Genomic DNA, 20,793 nt, shown 5'->3' with positions numbered 1-20,793 from the left:
TTAACTGTGAAAATAATACTTTATAGAAACAAATTGAAAACAACAAAATTTTACTTTCGCTGTTTATTGTTATGAATAATTATAAAATAAAGAAGTTTTTAATTCTTTAAATGTAGATTAATATATATATATATATATATTAATTCATTTATATATATATATATATATAATATAGGATATTAGATGAATATAATGTAAAATTAAAATAAATTATCAATATTTTGTAATTCGATAATGAGGTTAGTGAAATATTTAGAATTATTAGAGATAAAATAAAGCTAAAACATTATTCCCTTTAAATTATATAAGGATGAATAACAGCACAATTAAGGTTGCGTACCTTTTTTTTTAGGTGATATCATGGAAAAGGATGAGTACGAAAAGTAATACTAGAAAAAATAAATAAGAAAGAACACATTCAGGGAACCAATAAAAAATTACCCAAAATTGAATGCATTTAAGAGGCCCAACCAAAACTGTACCCACCGATCTTATTTCTTCGTCCTCTGTTATTTATTAACTTAGGATAATGTTCGGACACTCATCTTAAATGATGTTTTGGTGTTCGATATAAGTGTCAAATTAAAAAAATATTTGATAGATTTTTGATAATTCTAATATGATTCTAACACAATTTTAAAAATAAAAAATACATTAATTTTTTAAAAAATTAATTGTTAACTTGAATTTGTTAACTCAAATTTTTCCCTACAGTATTTATTATGTATGGGTTTTAAAATTTAATATAGTTATTTGTTTATCATTAATGTTATCGAGTTGGTGTAATACTAGATATAAAGGTCAATAAGTACTTATTTTATATAATTAAAATTTACAATTAGTAAATATTTAATTTTAATCATTTTAATATATATATATATATATATATATATATATATATATATATACTTGTATTTATCGAATTCGAGGGAATATTGATCGATAGAACGAATTGATTACGTTAATAGAAAATATAAAAAAATCCTAATAAATTAGGTAATATCCTATAAATTCAGTTAAACATGTGATAAGTTAGGTAATACTATTTTAAAGTATTGTAAATAATAAAAATACTGTTGTACTCGTGTATGCTTGTGTTAGGTTTTATGCTTACTAGTTTATATGATTTTGGTATCGTAAAGGTGTATTAATAAGTTTAATAGATTTTATGTTTTTGGTATCTTTTAAGGATAAAATGATCTTTTTGTTTGATCTACGGAGGTGATAAGAGAAACTATGGAGGTGTAGGAAGAAACAGCCCACTAAGTTAGGGATTCACGTAATGAATTCCATGGGTGTGCATGGGGTTGGGCTTGTAATAGTTGGACTTGGGCTTGAGAGAAAAAGCCCAAAAGGGGATGTATTTGTTTTGGGGCCTGACAAAGGAAGTATCCAGAGAAGAGTTTTTAAGAAAAATATCTAATGAAAATGTTGTTTTCAATGTTGATTGACATTAGATTCATCTGCAACAAATCTTGTTTGGTTGATTCCTTGGTCTGGTCTGGGCATTGACGTTGTGAAGTGCAGGTAGGCAATGGATCCATTGCTTCCTTCTTTTCATCTTATCTCAAACTCCATTTTTCACCTCATTCTCCTACTATTGCCTTTTCGGTGTTCTTCTTCACTTTCTCCAATCCCAGTTCAATTCTTCCCAAAATGAATCAATCTTTCACCCCTTTTAAAATTCGCCCAGATCTAACTATTAGTATGTTGCAATTTTCGATTTTTAATTGTTGGGCATTAGTATAAATGAGTATGGGATGAAAAATTTACATTGTTGCTGTAAATTTCTTCATTTTTTTGCAGTGGATGGATAACATACCAGAGCACATAGTATGGGAAATATTGAGTAGGATGAAGAAGACAAACGACAGAAACGCTGTTTCTCTTGTTTGTAAACGGCTTTATTATTTGGACAATGCACAGAGGCATTGCATAAAGGTTGGGTGTGGTATGGATCCTGCAGATGAAGCTTTGACATGTCTGTGCATAAGGTTTCAGAATTTGTCCAAAGTGGAGATTACATACTCTGGATGGATGTCCAAACTGGGAAAACAATTGGATGATAAGGGCCTTCTGATTCTTGCAAAGCACAGCCCTCTACTCACTGATCTCTCCCTCAGCTACTGTACATTTATCACTGATGTTGGCCTCCGTTACTTGGCTTCTTCTTCCAAGCTCTCATCTCTGAGGCTGAATTTCACTCCAAGGATCACTGGCTGTGGCATTCTCTCTCTTGTTGTGGGTTGCAAGAACCTCTCCAGGCTTCACCTTATCAGATGCCTCAATGTGAGCAGTGTGGAGTGGCTTGAATACCTTGGCAAGCTTGGGAAGCTGGAGGATCTCTCCATCAAGAATTGCAGGGCCATTGGGGAAGGGGACTTGATTAAGCTTGGACTTGGTTGGCAGAAACTCAGAAGGTTGCAGTTTGAAGTGGATGCTAATTACCGATACATGAAGGTCTATGATCGGTTGTCTGTGGATAGGTGGCAAAAGCAGCATGTGCCTTGTGAGAATATGCTGGAACTTAGCCTGGTGAATTGCATCATCAGTCCTGGGAGAGGGCTTGCTTGTGTGTTGAGAAAGTGCAAGAACTTGCAGAAAATTCACCTGGACATGTGTGTTGGGGTGAGAGACTTTGACATTATTTGTTTGTCCCAAAGATCAAGTGACCTTCAATCGGTTTCTTTTAGAGTTCCATCGGATTTTTCACTTCCCTCATTGGTGAATAATCCATTGAGATTGACAGATGAGAGTCTGCAAGCCTTGGCTCAAAACTGCTCCAAGCTTGAAGCAGTGAGGATATCTTTTTCTGATGGGGAGTTCCCTTCATCATCCTCATTCACTTTGACTGGAATACTTTGTTTGATTAATAAATGCCCGGTTCGACACCTTGCTCTGGATCATGTTTATTCCTTCAATGATGTTGGAATGGAAGCCCTTTGTGCAGCAGAATATCTTGAAACTCTTGAACTGGTAAGGTGCCAAGAGATCAGTGATGAAGGACTACAGCTTGTGAGTCAGTTTCCCAGATTGTGCATTTTGCGGTTAAGCAAATGTTTGGGGATCTCTGATGATGGATTAAAGCCACTTATTGGATCACTGAAGTTGGATTTCTTGGCCATCGAAGATTGCCCTCAAATTTCTGAAAGAGGTGTCCAAGGAGCTGCAAAGTCTGTGTCTTTCAGGCAAGACTTATCATGGATGTACTGAACCTGTTGGGGTCTTAGCTATCTTCAATGCTACTCTATATCTATATGTCGTACATCAAAATCACAGTGTCACACACATATAAATTGTGTTGTATTTATTTTGTACATCTAATTGATCAAATAGGCTTTCTGGCAGTATATTGTTTATATTATCCAAGCAAATGCTTCCTAAATTTATGAAATCGGATCATTTTGTAAACTGTAAGTTTTTGTATCTTTGAATAGCTCTAGACCATTTACTGTTGTTACTTCAATGTACTGAAGTGAATGCAGAAAAGTTTATCATAAAAGTAGTTTTTACTTTACAATGTTACTGTTTGATTCTCTCTGAACTAGGTATATCTTGGGGTTCGTGCACCCTATAACCTGGCCAAACACAACCGAGACAATTAGCCTTTCAAGTTTTTCATTCCTTGAATTAAACCAATAAAAATATCACACAGCATTAATCCATGTTATTGTTAATGATGATTTAAGTTTTGCGTTTATGTCTAGTAAAGTTTTTGTTTTGAGATTGAGTTTCTTATGCCACTTATAGTAATTATATTCCTAACAAAAACCCCATCTGTATAGTTGATCTATTATGTATGAAAATGGAGTATCAGATACCTTTGATTCACAATAAAATGCTATTATACTCTTTTCTTGTTTGAACTTCTGTAACATCTGTCAAATTTGTTTTCTAACATTTGTCTAATTTCTTTATATTCATGTCCATGTATGTACAATGAATCCAATATTGATATGCAACAAAAAAGAACACACAAAACTGACAATTTTTGGGTGAGAACATTCAGGCGAAAGATTATATGTAGTTATGTATTGCCATTTACATGGAAACAAGACATGGATACTGAAGAATATTGAAAAGAAGGAGCACAAACTGATCCAATGAGTGCATTATTTAGACCAATTTCACAATTCCCAAGTTCTGTACATGAGTTCACAGCACTAGAATAGGAACCTGATAAAGATGTCATTATAGCATACTTTATTAGTCTATTGTTCAAATTAAATTTTACCAACTCTCCTTTCTTTGACAGAAGCTAAGATCAGAGAACAACAAAAATGAGGCCAACACACACAAAAAAGAAGGTAAAACGGTGTATTTGATGCATCAATCTATTGATTCAGGAATGATAGGATTTAGGGTTTTAGAAAAAAAATAGACTTTTTTTCAGAAGTTTAAATTAATTTATATGCATAAGTTAAAATAATAAAAATGAAAGAAGTTATATAAGAGAATTTTTATACATTAACTTGTTATATGGGTTGTTAATTTACTTTTATGAATCTTATAATGTCATGTCATATTTAAGAGTTTTATTTTCATGTTTTTTTTATGTTACACTTCTTAATTTACTTTTACAGTGTTGTACCTAATATCACATTTTTATAGTTTTATATAAATTTATTAATCTCTATCAATATTTTCCATAACCACGATATTTTTTTTAACTAAAATTGGTTAATTTGTTATAATAAGTAAACAAAAATGTTATTCTTCACAAAATCATTTTCATGAATTCTCAAATAATCTTGTCATTTAGTGCAGGAAACTAAGGAAACGCGTGTTACTTTTAGTTTACTTTCTTACTAAGAAAACGAACTGATATAGAAATTATCACGTATTCTTGTTTAATATTTTGACAGTTTTATAGTCTTCATTAATTATTTATGTCTTTTATTGTAAAATCGTGTTTAATTTACAGTAAAAAAATAGCAGAAATTATTTAGTGGATGATAATATTTAAAGTTAAAATCAATTTAACTCATTTTTATATATTTAAATTCAGTCACAAATAACAGTACTTTAATTAAATCATACTACAAGTACACTTATTTTAGTCAAAATTTTATTCGTATTATTAATTTACACATAAAAAATATATATTTACAAAAAATGCTGTTTTAAAGGATGAAGAATCTTAAACTTACCAACAATTTAGTTTTTGATTTAAATAATAAATTAAATCTTACTATAAATAAGCCTATTTTTATTTAAATTTAACTCTTATTAGTATAACAAAATTCAGTTTAATTCTATGTTTTAATGTTTGTACGTTGGACTCGATTTTATTTTATATATCAATTCATGGTATAAAAAAACATTATTAAATTTTGATTTAATTAAAATTTAAAATTGAAGAAAGACTAAAAATGATTTCATATAATATTTTAGGATTTTTTTTTCTGATAGTAATTTTATTGGCTTACAAACCCGACTCTTCATATGAAAACATTGTTTTCTCTCTGATTCTTTGGGAATGAAGGTTCTTTCCTTTTGAATCCAGATAAATATAGAATATTGATTAGACGTTTGTTATAACATAAGTTTTGCATAACAAGCTTTTAAAAAGAATTAAAAAGAAACCAAATCTGGGTAGGCAACCTCACCACAATAATTCTTGAATTATCTATATAGAACATGTAATTACATGAATGAGAAAATATTTCTATAATAAAGGACGATCGAGGGTTGCCACAAAGAATTTTGGACCATGTAGAAACCTGTGAAGGAAAAAAAAATGGAACTACTACACCTGATCTGTTAGGATTTCTACACTACCCTCAGATTCATGAATGAAGAAGAAAAAAACAATTTCCACATTAGTTTTGACCAAGTGGGAAATGTGAATGGTTTAACATCTACAATTACATTAGCAGAACCTAATTTGTTAGGACTGACATGCTATACCTTGTACTATCACTATTAGGCATAGTTGCAAGAATGCTGAATATCACTCAAGATTTTATCTTTCATTAGCTAAGCTAATTCAATGCATGGCATTGGCGCTGAAATCCTCATCAACGGGCAAATTTAGATCAGGGAGCACGAATGAAGATTCTTGGTTACCATTCTCTTGTGCTTTGGGAGAAACATTTGCTGCATAAACAGGTGAAACGTCATGAATGGCAGTGTTTCGGGAGAATGAACTAGATGGATGACACTCTGACGTTGCAAACTGAGATGGGTCCATATTGACAGCTTTCCCACACACCTCAGAGGCCGTAGCAGCAGCGCTAGAGTTTTGCCGTGACACAAAATCAAGCTGTTAAAAAAGTTCAGGACATCAGATTCTAATGCACCATATCTCAGATGGGTTTATTCATCATTCAACAAGTTTTACAGATTTTAGTTGCGGAAAGCAACAGAAATTCACTGTTTATTGTTATGTTAGGAATGTGAACTAAGTATTAGCAGTGTGTTTTAGAAAGGAAGAAGATAAGGAGCTTTACCTTCACTCTCTTTAAGCTTTCATTTGTGGTTCTATGTTGCTCAACAGTGAGACGCAAGGACGCCAGTTCCTGTTCCCAAATCCACAGAATGTTAGTGAACAAACCATAAAAAAATATATCTCCAAAGGTAAGGAATGAGATCATGCTAAGCGAATATAAACTATTTATGGAAATAAAGGCAAAATCTTACTTTTTTCAGACTTCTTCTTTCCTTCAACAACAAATCCTCGGCATCTTTTAGTTCAGCTAAGGTCTGCAGACACGACAAGCATTAAGTTTAAGATATGTTAAGCAGGCAACTGAAAACAGAAAGGGAGAACAGACAATTATAATTTTATCCATAAGTGTGATGGCAAGAGAACAGGTAAAACATGGGGGCCATGGCGTGTTATTTTCCAATTGTGTTAGCTGTGAAAACTAGTTAGTATTATTATAACTATACTAGGAGCTAAAAAATAAAATATAAAATCACTAGATACAGATTTTTTTGACAACATCTATAACAAAGGATATGAGATAATAACCTAAAACGCTAACAATCCATTGAGTCACGGTCTTTAATATTTATTTTCAATGTAATCAATGAGAACATGTAAACTAAGGTCAGATAAGTTGAAGCACCGTCTATCACCGCCAATAATCCGTTCTCTCCCAAATTTCTTAGGCCATATGAGAAAGAAAAATTATAAACACCCTCCACTTTCTGGGTGGAGGGAAGGGAAAGACAGGGTGTGGGGAAAAAAAGATGAAGAGAGAAAACAATGGATATGATACATGATATAATAGAGATGTAGAGAAAGATTGGGAGAAAGTTGTAAGAAAGTCAAAAGTATGTGTATAAGGAGTCTATGAGAATACATTGTTATAGGAAAATTCGCTGCATAGATCCTATCTACACAAGTTGGTGGTCTAGACCAATCAGTAATGGACAAGTTGGGTAGTCTAGATCTACATGATTATGTACTATATATAAAGTATAGTGTTGTATGATTTGGTCTGCTCAACTTTCTCAAACATGGTCTACAAAACTATTTATCCCGTCATGCCCCTTTTATCTGTACTTTATTCACATTCGTATAATTCTTAAATAGCATACAAATATATATTCTTTCTTATCTCATAAAATATCCTGATATACGAGCATCGCGGTTCCTATAATTAAGTGTTCCTGAAAAGTTAAATTTATGAAACACTCCAATGACTCGAATATTCTAGAATATGGGCATCGAGTAAAAGGCTCATATTTACCTTTTTTCTTCTTGACTTTCTGGTAGTGGCTGTTTCACTGGGATTAGAAACCTGCAAAATACCAAATGTAAGAGAATTCAGGATCCAGAAAATAATATGGATTTATAGAGCAAATTATTAAAATAGTACTATTAGATCTTATTTTTGGGATTGTTTCATTGGTTAAAAGCATAATCTCCCTAATTAGCTGTCACGCTCTTTATTGAACTTTTTGTTCAGTAAAGAAAAAAAACTAATTTTATTTAAATTTGAGAGTTTTTTAAATATTATATCTAGCCAAATTTCTCCGTTTTAGAGAAATAATTTTTAAAAAAAAGTTAAGTTAAACAGCATAGCAGAGTAGAGATAAACAAGCAATAAATCAAACAACTTCTGAGGTTTATGATTTCATGACATCCCGAAGATCAAGGACAATAATCGAGGAACACCCATTTACACAAACCTTTTTTGGGGATCTGATACTTTTAATGTTAGTAATAATGTGAAGCCAGAAAGAAAAACTAAAAAAAGAAATGCTTCTTATAGCAGTTGCATTTGTGTCTTCTTATAGTACTACAATTACAAAAACTAACATGATCATCAAAATGTTTTTATTTATTTATATAATAATTACTAGCATCACAGTGGAGTACTGAAGGTAGCATTAATTGAAGCGTACCATATTCCAATACAAGAAATTCCTATTTATACCTTACAGTTATTACAGTGGAGTGGCTCCGTACCATCATCACAGTGATACAGAAAGAAGGAAGTTGTTTTGGGTTTGGGATGAATGGTGGAGAGAAACAAAAATGGCTCTCTTCTCAAACTGTCCATCCAAAAAGGAAGGGGTAATGCTAAATTATTTGCATGCACCCGAAGCTGCTATGCCAAATAATAAAAATGTGTTTGAAAATAAAGACATAGAGCGTTAGAGATTAATACATAACACACACAACACAACAAGTAGCTACGCATTGACCCAACCCACCGATTTGGTAACCACGTGGTCCCCATCGATTTTCGTATGGGAGCTACTAAAATCGCTATAATCGTTGGTGCCATTTAACGCACCACAATGCTACCACTTTTTTATTTATTTGTTTCTCTTTCTTCTCATTTGGTGAAGATCTAAGATTAATGAGAGATTATAGAAGTGAGTGCAATAATCATCTCATAAGGAAACTTTAAACTAAACTTTAAACATATAAAATGAGGTTTATAATCTTCATATGAAATCTACAACTTTATTTTTTGACTTTCTTAAGTACTTATTTTGGAGAACACGAAATAGATGCTACCCCATTTCATTGATTTTCCTCACACGCTACACCACTCCCTCCCCAAAACATAAAAAGTAACCCCAGATTCTGACAATTCAGACCCACCAAACTACCATAAGAACAACAATTAACACCCTGTTATTCTGTGGGATAACACTTTCCAATCAAAAGCTTGGCTATTTACTTTTTCTAAGAAAAGGGAAAATCAAAACCGCATTCCTACTTTTGACTTTTTCTCATTCACTATCTTATTATTTGACATCACCACAGAGAGGCTTGCGTTGTGTTCAAACTGTGACGCGGATATCGTAACAGAAATTTGTCATACAGCATGTGAAACGACGACGCAGACCCACAAATGGAGTTGGATTAGTTCAAATAATCACTACAATTAAGTATTATTAAAGCACCAACATGAAAGAGGAGAGAGAGAGAAGAGAGAGAGAGAGAGTGCGGGTGCAGGAAAAGCATCAATGGACGACGACACAGATACAAGTTTCCCACCCAACCCAACTCAACCCTACCCTACCCTTCCATGGCATCGTAATTATAAACACCAAAAAAAGCGCACAACCAGTCAACCACTACTAAACACTTCACCAAACATTATGCAGTCACAAGCAACAGAAGAAGAAGAAGATGAAGAAGAACATGTTATTCCCACAATATTACACAATTACCCCTCGCAAATACCAATCTCAATCACAGTGGAAGGGCGTTTCCGTCATTAGATGGGAAAGAAGGTGTGAAGAAGAAAAGTGATTGAATCAAAAGTAGGAACCGTTCTTGTTTTGAATTCACAACACAATAGTCCAACGAACTTTCTAGAAAGGAAAAAAAACAAAATCAAAGCTAAAATTCTAAATCTGAAGTGTGAATGGCATTTTTGTTCATTCGTGATTCCAATGGAAACTGCCACGCACCAACATGCATACTCGCGCAAACGTAGCTACAGTTACGGAGCCACGCACAACAACGAAAAAGCAGTTTGGTGCTGGCCGTTTGACGCAGACACGTGAGCCACGCACGGCGGCGAGCGCGACGGGAAAGTGAAACGGAAAACAGAGAGAGAGAGAGGGGCGGAAGAGAACGAACCTTAGATCTTGAGGTTTGGGGTAGAGTGGTTGGACGGCTCGACTCCTCGTAGCCGTCTAGGTTGCCGCCGCTTGCTGACGTGGCGCCGCTCCAGGAGAGCGGCGTGGTGGGGCTGGCTCTGGTGGACTCCGGTTTTTTGTGAGGCGCGTGTCGGCGGACGGATCTCGAGCGGCGCTGACGCACCGTCCAGTGGAGGTGAAGAGAGAGCGGTTGAGGCGGCGGCGGAGGGGGGTGGTGGAGGCGGAGGAGAAGGTTGACGACGAGGGAATCGTCGGCGACGGCGAGGTTGACCCAGTCGTCGTCGTGGCACATCTGGTGAGGTGAGAAAAGGGTGTTGTTGGAATGTTAAATAGGTATTAACAATGAAACGCAACAAAGATACACAGAAGAAGAAGAAAGAAGAAAGAAGAAGAAGAAGAAGAAGAAGAAGAACAAGTAACAGAAGGTTTATATAATGTCCCTGCTTCTGCTATGTTATGCTGCATATCACACTCCTCACAAATAATAATATTAATAATAATAATAATAATAATAATAAAAACAATAATATAATTTATTTAAATTTGAAAAAAATGAAAAAAAAGGAAAGAAAAAAAAACTTGTTGTGATTTGTAATTGATGTGGGTGTGTGGATCATTCCTGCGGGTCCCACTTTTATTTCACGTGTCAAACAAACCTCAAGTGTTGTTTTTTTTTTTTTTTTTTTTTTATCTTCTGTAGTGTTTTATTCCCATTTTTGGTGGAGAAGAAAATAAAAAAAGAAAAAATGTGATTTGAAAGAAAAAAAAAAGCATGGATGCGTGGACCCCATTTTGTTTTCATATTCGGTCACCATTACCTTCCCACCACCTACACACACATCAAAACCTATTCTATTTATGTCTTCCCCTCAAATATTTATTTTTCTTCCAAATAACTATAACCTACTCTAACTTAATGCCATAACTTTACTTTTTTTTTAGGAATTTTTAGTAATATGGTGCAATTTTATTTTTTAATAAATAATTTTTTAGAAATTATTAAAATAGATAAGTAAGAAGTGGACTTTAAGATTAACTCAACCTCGTAAAATTGACTTATAAGATGAAATCTGATTTGACGCAATTTATTGAGTTGATTTTAAGATTAGATAAGGAATTCATTCACGTTAATTGAGATCTTAAGACAATTATTAGACTTAAGTTTTCGATATGTTTTCATTTCGTAAAGAATTCAATCATTTATGTCGATATCTGATCGACTATTATGCGATATCTGAACGACTATTATGTATTATACAAAGACTTGAAAAAATAATAGTTACGTTAGTAAGATCAAAATGTGAACAATCATTTAATAATAAAATTAAATGTTTCATAAATCCTAAAATTTAAACTTAAAATATTAAGTGATTTAAGAATAATTAATTAATTCAGAAAAAAATAAGATGTTAACTGTGATAAATGATGATTCAATAAAATAAAAAGTACTAAATAAATAAATTAAAAAATAATATATTGATTGATAACTAACAAAATTATATAACTTTAAATACAGAGAATATATAGATATCTTTGGTACTTTTTCTATTTATATATGTTTTTAGTTGATAAAAAATCATAGATAAAATTGTGAATTAGGAAGAAGTTGAAACTAATGGTGTTCCCTTTAATACCAACTTAGGGTTACAAACATTTGTCTTAAAGATGGTATATGAAGTATGAAATTATTAGGGTTCCTTATAAAAATGATTTTTATTATGTCAAAGTGCCCTAATAGTGCCTTCATTGGACAATAACATCCCTATAACCCATTATAACTTTCTATCTATAGATTCGTTTATTACGTTTAAACGTACTTTTCGGAAAGCTATTACATGCGTTGACCGTTTGCCCAAACACGGTGCTACTTTCATGGAGAAATTATTACTCTAAAAATGTTGCACAACCTATCTACCATCTACCACACATACTGACACGGTCCGCGACACTGATACGATACGAACACAGATACGGATACGAAGATAGGGATAATTTCTAAAATGTAGGACATATATTTATATATTAATTATGAATTATATAAATTGGCAATAAAAATTTATATATGCAAAATTGAATTTTGTTTATTTGAGATTTTTTTATTTAATTTTGATTTGGAAAAGGAAACTATTTTGTCATCAAATCATTTATTTATTTGTATCCTTTAATGCTTTAAATTAATAACTTTAAATCAATTACTCACATTATTCTTTTTTTAATAGATAAAACAATATCCGTGAAGAAAAGTGCTTAAATTACACTTTGATTGACTTAAAGAGGTTTTTTATCTTTATTTCTGGAAGGTTAAATAAAGTAAAAGAGTTTTGAGTTTGAAGTGCAAAAAAAAGTGTTGCTCCTTTGGAATGCCTCCTTCTCAAGATAAGAATCTGAGTGCAAATTTCATTTCAAAACCTATTTACTTCTCTATTATTATAATATATATGCTTATTCTTTTTCCTGCAACTTTTTTTTTATCTTATTTAATTAAGAAACCTTTTTTCTTTACTTTATCCTTTTCAATTGCAAGATTAATTTCCTCTAAAGCCCAATATTTGCATATGGGCTCAAATATATAGAGTTGCAACAAGCAAATGTTTTTTTTTGTTGCATGATTTCTTTTCCCACCTTCCATAAAATTTTTAATATTTTCATATTACGCAATCAAAAATTACCCAAAATATATATTAGAAAGTAAACTTTAAGCCTAATTTAATCAGTTTATAAGGTAAAGTTTGCACTCACTTATATACTATGACTTTGGTACGATATTAAAAAGTGAACTTTAGCTTAACTCAATCTTACAAAATGGGTTGATAAGGTGAGGTTTGCACCCACTTGCATATTATGAAATGTTCTTATCTTTGATCGATGTGGATCTCCAACAATATAATACAGAAATTTGGAATAATCTTATTTTAGATTATATAAATCTCAAATTAAGTAATTTAAAACATTGTTTTAGATTACCTAGTAATTATATAATTCTATTTAGAATTTAGAATTATATTTCAAACTATATAATAAATGTGTAATTTAGAATATATTTTGGATATATAATAATAAAAATTATATTAGTTATTTTTTAAATTATGAAGGTAGAAGAAGAAAATATGGAGGTGGAGAAAGAAATAACCCAAACCATGGATAGATAGCCCAAATGAAATTGAAATACCCACAATTTACAGACCCATCAAACTACGCAATTTTTAATTTGGCTTCTGCTGGTAGTGGTACCCAACAATGCATAGTTTTTTGAGAATTCAATTAGTGTTCAATGTTGGTAAATATTTTATCAAATCTACACGTCTCAAATATTTTATTTTTAATATGTAATTTTTTTATTCAATTTATGTTTTAATTCATTTTCTTAACCAGTATTATTCATTAACATTTTGTTTTTATTACTTTAGATTATGTAATTTTAAAGTTTTTTTTTCTCTATTTATTCCATCGTTTAAAACTTCATGATACCATTATTGTATTTTTTTAAACTATGTTCTTATAAAATGAGAGAGAAAATAAAAGTATATAATAATAAGCAAAAGTCATAAGTGTAGTACAAATTCAAATAAACCTATCATAAGAATGTTATTGATTTTTGGATGTATGTTAAAAACTTAAACACGAGAATCTAGAATTTCAACAAAACTTAACTATAGACTCATGATTTATATGTAAAAAACATGATAAAAAAGGGTTGAAATGGAGAATGTTTCAATACATCGAATATAGTTTCATGAGTCCAGACGAAACACAATTTATATATTTTATCTTTCTTCAATTCACCTAAACATCTTTTAAAAAAGAACCCAACAAATAATACTTTAAATGCGGTGATTAACCCAACTATGTTATTTCTCCGACTATACCTACAAACACTTTAAATGTCTATACATGACCAAACTAAAAAATATAGACTTACAACAACAAGTCCGACCCAAAATCGTAATATACAACATTGTAATGTTATTAATAATTGTTTAATAATGTAATTATTTATTAAAAAATACAATTGTATCTAAACTTTATCCTAAATATATGGATAAACCATTCTGTCACAGTTTATATGTTAAGAAATATTAGTAGTTATTTTGTTTTTCCCTTTTTCTATGGTTTTTATGATAAAGAGTTCACATGACATATGTGACGCTATCGCAACATGCATTTTCCTCCAAAAAGTAATTATGCAATATGCATTACATGACTATAATTATGGCTAACTTTTTTATTCATTTTTTCTTTTGCTTAACTGTATTTCTTTGTTGTTTTCCCCATTTCCTTCGGCAATGGGTGAGCTGCATGTTTGGTGAAAATTACATGCCAACCCTCTGATACAGTCACATCCTGTTACCTAACAATTGTTTTATGAGTATGGTTTCAACTTCTGAGTAAAAAGAGTAGAAATAGCAGTTAAAAGAAAAGCTTGATTTCACTTCCAAATTCAGTAATCTAGTGTGTATATAAACATGCATTTGGAATTGAAACATGCACACTCTACTGCTACTAATTAGGTAAACACAGATATTCTGAGATTTAATTCCAATCTATTCACAAATGACAAGGTATAATGTGTCTTTGATCATGCACTCTACTTTTATGACAAATTGCCAAACATGGGGACCCTGAAGGAGTTAGAGGACAAGTCCATAATTTGAAAAAAAGAAGAGGTAAATAGGTAAAGTGAAGGCTTAGAACTTTAGGTTCCAAAAGTTGGCAAAGCAAGCACCTTAAAAAAATGCTTGCATTAATTTTTGTTGGTGTAGCATAAATGGTGATGACCCACATGCAGGTTCTGCATCTCACAAACACTGGGTGTCCCAATAACTTTTGAACTCTCCTCACTCACCTTTAGATAACTGCCACGTGATTTCAGGTTCCATGGTGCTCCCCCACCTTCTCTCTTCTATGAAATTTCTCATCATCATCGTTCATCAATCAGCAAATTAAAAATGGATTAAAAAGTGCTTTCTCGGTTTTCCTGAAAGAAGAACCTTTGTGGCTTTGTCCATTTCTGCACTGCCAAAAATCGTTTCAAAATTGAACAAGAAAAGAAAGAAGCTTCTCTTGACAACAAGTTATTCCATTCCACTCTCTCTCTCTCTCTCTCTCTCCTTCAATAAGGACACCCCAGATGAATCTTCTTGTTCTCTTCCTACCTGTTTGGGTGCTGAGCATTTCTCTTTCCTCACCAATTCTTCATGCTGCATCCTCCATTTCTGTTTCTCAAAATGCACAAGCTGAATCTCCAGGTACCATACCAACAGCTCATATGCTTACTTTTAACATTTTTCTTTCAGTTTCTGCTCGCTCTGTGCTTGGTACTGCTTTTTATGAGTTAGCATTGGTTCTACACTACAAAATTCTGAACTTGAAACCCCAAAATACGCAACCTCACTGTACAGTTTCTACTTCCTATTTTCTGTCATCATAAATTTTCCTTGAACCATGGACGGGCGTAATCATTTTCTTGATATATACATGTGTGGTTTCTGAAAAATGCAATTTTTGAAAGTAAAGGATAGTAAAGTTTTCATATTTCGGAACTGAAGTCCTTGGAAAACCACAAACCTTTCACTGGCAGTCATAAATTCTGATAAAACAAAACTGTTTCCTCAATTTTGCTCTTTTAAGTAGACATTTGCATGTTCTGACTTTAAATATCTCCCAACCAACTTTTTCTTTCATATTAGATTTAATTTTTGGAATTGTAATCCCCCACCAACCTTTTCTTTGATTTGAGTTCTTATATAAGTTCGGTATATCGGTTTTAAAAAAGCTCTGGGATAAGGTGTTTTAAGTGTCAACAACTGCTATTGTGTCTGCATTTGTCCTTAATTTTCTGCTATCTCAAAAAACATGGCGGAAACTGCAATTTAAAACCTTGAAATTGGTGCTTAATGAATTATTGTGTTGTCTTATGTTGGAACAGGTATTCAGGAGGTTAGAGCAGTGCACCACCAGAATTTGGATAAGAGAATTCTAATTGGGTTAGTTGCTTGTTCTGGTCTTCTTGGTGGAGTCTTCCTAATCATACTTTATGTCTGGTTCTGTCGACATAAAACCTTAAAACACTCGAGAAGTAAAAGCCAAGATACCACTGGTATGACTATTTTCTCTGGTAAAACTTTATTTGGGTTTTGTTTTTTGTACAGAGGTAATGCAAGCATAGAAAATTCCTTTTCCACTCCTCATTCATTTATTTATTGAACTTGTAGAGGCTGCAAAAGGGGAAACCTTAAGCTCGGTTAATGCTAAACTTAACTACTCTAGGATGGCAGATAAGAAGAGTTCAGTTGCTATTTTTGAGTATCAGATGTTAGAGGCTGCCACGAACAGCTTTAGCACAAGCAGTATTATAAGAGATAGTGGTTCAAGAATCATTTACAGAGCTAATTTTGATGAGCATTTCCAGGCAGCTGTGAAGAAAGCAGACAGTGATGCTGATAAAGAATTTGAGGTGATAGTCCTTTAGAATTAGACTTGAACATGTATTTACTGGGATATGATATTTCCCTTTATAGAATTCGCCTTTAGTTGTTGCACTAAATTGCAGAATGAAGTGAGTTGGTTGAGCAAGATGCGCCATCAGAATATCATAAAACTTATGGGTTATTGTATTCATGATCAATCGAGGTTTCTTGTTTATGAACTGATGGAGAATGGGTCTCTGGAAACTCAATTGCATGGTATATTTTCATTAATGTTCATCAAGAAAAAAGGAAAACAGTTAATGTATTGGGAACTTAATGATCATATGTTGCTCATTGGTATCAACAATTGTAGGGCCTAATCGAGGGTCATCTTTAACCTGGTATCTCAGGTTAAGAATTGCTGTTGATGTTGCCAGGTGAATTTATGATGCCTGTTCTACTTAAAAGTAATTAAGTATTCCTTGTCTGATCTATATTGTCTAATGCATATTTCGTCTGTTAGAGCATTAGAATATCTCCATGAGCACTCAAATCCTCCTGTGGTTCATCGAGACTTAAAATCTTCCAATGTTCTTCTGGATTCTAACTTTAATGCCAAGGTTAGATTGTTACTGACTTAATAATCTTGCATGTTCTCAATTAGTTAATTATATTATTCATTTTTCTGTACTGAGTTTTGTGATTCAGTTATCAGATTTTGAATTTGCTATGGTTTCTGGAATGCAACATAAGAACATGAAGATGTCAGGAACTTTAGGATACGTGGCCCCTGAGTACATATCACATGGTATACAAGAATATTTATTATCATGAAAAGACATAACACAAACCTTGCTAGACTATTGCTTCATGCTCTTCTGATTGATCACTTCACTTTTCTTTTGAAAATAATTTCTTTCTAAGTTTTTATGTCATTCTTTTCTTGTATTTCTTTTATCCTTGTGGAAGTTGAGATTATCTATTCCATGGTACAATATCTAAACATAGGAATGGTACCTTTGTCACTGTTTCATTCTACTCCACTCCATTCCCTCATGCATTTCATTCTTCTCTATTCATCACTAGATATTCAAGCATAGCCTTTGAAAACTTCAGTAGAAGCCATTAAAAGATCTTGATAGATCCTAATGATTGTGGTTATTGTATAATTTGTAAGTACCAACTTACTTTGTGGGGGTAAAAGCATATTAGTGAATTAAACTGTTTCTCCTTGTAATAGCTTTAAGCTGACTGAAACAATGAAGCTTGATCTTTCCATTTTTCCATTTTCCTTCAAAACGAATGTAACAACAACCAGCTTTTCAGGTAAACTAACTGACAAGAGCGATGTCTACGCTTTTGGGGTTGTCCTTCTAGAACTCCTAACCGGAAGAAAACCCATGGAAAACATGACCTCACACCAATATCAATCCCTTGTATCATGGGTATGTTTTCTCTCATGCCTTCCCAGTGGAGAAATCTGAATGAAAACTCCAGTTCTGCAGTACTTGATGGTTAAAACTTCCACCTTGCAGGCCATGCCTCAGCTAACTGACAGATCGAAGCTTCCAAGTATTCTTGATCCTGTTATCAGAGACACAATGGATTTGAAGCATTTATATCAGGTTCATTGAGTAGAAGCACTGTGATCCAAATTTTGCTGCTTAATGATAAATGCAACATCTTAAGTTCATGTTAACATGCTACAGGTTGCTGCAGTGGCTGTACTCTGCGTGCAAGCAGAACCAAGTTATAGGCCATTAATAACAGACGTGTTGCACTCTCTCATCCCTTTGGTACCTGTTGAGCTTGGAGGGTCACTAAGAGTTACGGAACCAATCAGCTCAGAGAACTCTCATTGATATTGGATAATTGTTGTGTTTTCATTTTTCAACTACTGTATTTCTGCAATTTTTAAACATTTTATTATTATAATCATGGTTATTATTGTTACAAAGAGGCAAAGAGGAATATCCAAGTGTAATTATTTATGATTGCAATTTGGTTCTTCTTTTAGTCGTACACCATGCTCATATTACCATCTTCACAAGTTATGAGGACACTGTAAAATTAATTTGGTAGCCGAAAAACACTTTTTATTAAGAAGTAAACTTTAAGTCTAACAACTTCATAAAACCGACTAGTGAGTTGAGATTTGCATCCAATTATATAACTATAAAATACTTTAATTTCTGGTTGAGGTGAAATCTTCAAATTTTTTAACTTACAAATCATTAATCTTAGAACACATGCTGCTAGTTATTTCTTTGGCTGTATCATCTCACTTGATGATTGAGAAAAATACAAGAGGTGCGAATCCTTGAGAGAATCAAACTTAATGGAAAGGAAACACGTTCATCCAATCTGCCGTAATTGAAACAGGGTCAATTTGGCATTTTTGCTAACAAGAAACAATCTAATAAGAACACAGCACGCAAAGTTGTTTAAAGTCAAAGTCATGGAAAACAACTAGAACGAGCTAGTAAATAAGTCCAAGATTGCGTTCGCTTTGTTGTTTTTAATGTATACTCAATTTCTTGATATTCACGATTCTATGTTCTGAGTACTATAAATTATCCCGCATGCTTAATCATTGGTTTGGTTTCCACAAATAAGAACACAAGGAGAATGTAAAATTCCTCCAACCATCTTCGTAAGAATCTCATGTTTCTTCGTAGTTATCAATTTCAAGGAGTTTAGTCACTTTCAAACAACAAGTTGCTTACTCAGCTTAAGCATATTCTTTATAACTTCTAAATGGATATGATTAGAATATTTGTGATACTAATTTGGCCATAATTTTTATTTGACAGAGAATCCCTGAATTGTTCTCGACAAACAGTGCCTGCCATCATTGAAACATTAAGATAACTTGCAGTAGTACATCAAAATTTCATGTGAAGTACTCAAATTATTCCAAGCAGAATCCACAGCAAATACATAACGTACAGACCACTCATCATGATTCCTTGACCATAACTGATGTTAGCATCTAACACCTGATCCGAATAAACTTCTTAATAAGAAATAACTTACGTACTTTTCTACAAGTTATTTGAACTAATTTTTTCAAAGATTGAATTACATAAATGAAGTTTTATAATATTCACTTCATTTTCTTCTCTTTATATACTGTGATAAAACTTATTTATGTTGGCCCGTTTTATCATTTATACACACTTCAGATTATTTCCACCATGTAGTAGTGTAGATGAAGGAATAGATAATCTTATATAGTTCCATTCCATGGTGAAAAAACAATGCATTATAAAATGTCATCTTAGTAGGCATAAATGCATTCTTGGAAAAGACAACAAGAGAAACATGCGTAATACAGATTCAATCTACTATGCCTCATAGGAAACAATTTTTTCGATACTACCAATGAATGAAATCACTAACAGCCAAGACCACATGCCTAGTATTTTTCCTTTTACCACTTCACCTTGATGAACTACTTATATAATCTTCATTATGAGTTTACTTACAGCTTGCTCCCATTTCTACCTCCTCCACCCTACCCTGCACTCCCAAAACACAGGGAAACCATGCTATTTTCATGCTGGATTTCGGCAAAGAATCCAAAGACCACGTTTCTTCAGATTGTCCATCGTGGTGGCCATGTTGAGCTACATGACAAACCAGTGACTGCAGCTGAGATTATGTGCCGCTATCCAAGATGTTGTGTTGCATACCCATATGTGTTCCAGCAACCATGGGCAGTTGTTGAACCAGATGAAGAGCTTGTGCTTGGACAAAAGTACTATGTAGTACCAATGAGCACAATTAGAAAACTTCAAGGGCTTTCTCCAAGGAGCTCTCCTTCTCCTGCTCGCGAAATTGCAACCAGTTCTTCATTTGATCAACTTAGAAACACACAATCCAGCAAAGAGAAGGAAGATGATGGTATGCTCTCCACTTGTTGTGTCTTCATGAATAAAAGCACTGCAAAGCAAACAGATAACTACAAACAACATTCCAAAAATAAGATTGATATTAGGAATTTGAGTATAAATGTTAATGATAATAATGGTGGTTTATCCCATGATAATTGCTTTGTGAGCCTGTTTAATGGAGGCAGGACTAAAGCAAATGTTGGTGATATGAGAAAAGAAACAAGAACATCATCAAACAGAGCTCATCCTCGAAATGACAATATATTAGCCAAGAAGAGGACACACGATTTGACGAGTAAAGGGTTAAGAAGTTCTCCTAAGAAAGCATGGTCTTCTTCTGACCATTGGCTACCTAGTCTAGAGAGTATCACTGAAGAATGAAATAGTTGAAGTCTTGGCTGTTGATAATATTC

At 32.9% G+C, this 20,793-nt stretch overlaps 4 protein-coding genes across 7 annotated transcripts; 3 read left to right on the top strand and 1 right to left on the bottom strand.

Annotated features, from left to right (window-relative positions):
- The first annotated feature begins 1,390 nt into the window (after positions 1–1,390).
- On the top strand, positions 1,391–3,520 carry LOC137836071 (RNI-like superfamily protein). Of its 2 annotated transcripts, none has more exons than XM_068644892.2 (2): positions 1,391–1,527; positions 1,807–3,520. In XM_068644892.2, exon 2 carries the CDS (start codon positions 1,810–1,812, stop codon positions 3,211–3,213), a length of 1,404 nt encoding a protein of 467 aa, XP_068500993.2. In that variant the 5' UTR covers positions 1,391–1,527; positions 1,807–1,809; the 3' UTR covers positions 3,214–3,520. The 2 variants fall into 2 exon arrangements, with proteins under 2 accessions (XP_068500993.2, XP_068500994.2); XM_068644893.2 differs by having other exon boundaries at positions 1,450–1,705.
- A 2,074-nt stretch (positions 3,521–5,594) lies between these two features.
- On the bottom strand, positions 5,595–10,540 carry LOC137836068 (uncharacterized). Its single transcript, XM_068644887.2, has 5 exons — positions 10,058–10,540; positions 7,701–7,751; positions 6,643–6,705; positions 6,453–6,521; positions 5,595–6,265 (listed from the first exon to the last, which is right to left on the bottom strand). The coding sequence occupies exons 1-5, from the start codon at positions 10,367–10,369 to the stop codon at positions 5,990–5,992; spliced, it is 771 nt and encodes a 256-aa protein (XP_068500988.2). The 5' UTR covers positions 10,370–10,540; the 3' UTR covers positions 5,595–5,989.
- Positions 10,541–14,833: 4,293 nt separating this feature from the next.
- Positions 14,834–18,506, top strand: LOC137836067 (putative receptor-like protein kinase At1g80640). 3 transcript variants are annotated; one of them, XR_016520929.1, is made up of 10 exons: positions 14,834–15,323; positions 16,004–16,174; positions 16,290–16,531; positions 16,628–16,760; positions 16,858–16,921; positions 17,008–17,104; positions 17,200–17,292; positions 17,811–17,929; positions 18,020–18,109; positions 18,194–18,506. XR_016520929.1 is itself a non-coding variant. In XM_068644886.2 (10 exons), the coding sequence occupies exons 1-10, from the start codon at positions 15,206–15,208 to the stop codon at positions 18,344–18,346; spliced, it is 1,287 nt and encodes a 428-aa protein (XP_068500987.2). In that variant the 5' UTR covers positions 14,834–15,205; the 3' UTR covers positions 18,347–18,506. The 3 variants fall into 3 exon arrangements, 2 of the variants coding, with proteins under 2 accessions (XP_068500987.2, XP_090158357.1); XM_068644886.2 differs by having other exon boundaries at positions 17,193–17,292; XM_090302231.1 differs by lacking the exons at positions 17,200–17,292; positions 18,020–18,109; positions 18,194–18,506.
- Positions 18,507–19,694: 1,188 nt separating this feature from the next.
- Positions 19,695–20,761, top strand: LOC150027664 (uncharacterized). The gene has a single exon (XM_090302647.1). It carries the CDS (start codon positions 19,934–19,936, stop codon positions 20,759–20,761), a length of 828 nt encoding a protein of 275 aa, XP_090158773.1. The 5' UTR covers positions 19,695–19,933.
- Positions 20,762–20,793: the final 32 nt, after the last annotated feature.

Source organism: Phaseolus vulgaris, chromosome 5 (genome assembly GCF_051622355.1).
Source record: "Phaseolus vulgaris cultivar YP4 chromosome 5, ASM5162235v1, whole genome shotgun sequence".
NCBI classification, from domain to species: Eukaryota; Viridiplantae; Streptophyta; class Magnoliopsida; order Fabales; family Fabaceae; genus Phaseolus; species Phaseolus vulgaris.
This window is presented reverse-complemented; position numbering and strand designations above follow the sequence as displayed.

Coding starts and splice junctions, on each gene's coding strand:
- LOC137836071 (XM_068644892.2), top strand. CDS start 1,810: ATGGATAACATACCAGAGCACATAGTATGGGAAATATTGAGTAGGATG.
- LOC137836068 (XM_068644887.2), bottom strand. CDS start 10,369: ATGTGCCACGACGACGACTGGGTCAACCTCGCCGTCGCCGACGATTCC. Junction 7,752..10,057: donor CCCAAACCTCAAGATCTAAG/GTTCGTTCTCTT, acceptor GGTATTTTGCAG/GTTTCTAATCCCAGTGAAAC. Junction 6,522..6,642: donor AAAGAAGAAGTCTGAAAAAA/GTAAGATTTTGC, acceptor ATTTGGGAACAG/GAACTGGCGTCCTTGCGTCT.
- LOC137836067 (XM_068644886.2), top strand. CDS start 15,206: ATGAATCTTCTTGTTCTCTTCCTACCTGTTTGGGTGCTGAGCATTTCT. Junction 17,105..17,192: donor ATTCTAACTTTAATGCCAAG/GTTAGATTGTTA, acceptor TTTGTGATTCAG/TTATCAGATTTTGAATTTGC. Junction 17,293..17,810: donor CCCTGAGTACATATCACATG/GTATACAAGAAT, acceptor CCAGCTTTTCAG/GTAAACTAACTGACAAGAGC.
- LOC150027664 (XM_090302647.1), top strand. CDS start 19,934: ATGAACTACTTATATAATCTTCATTATGAGTTTACTTACAGCTTGCTC.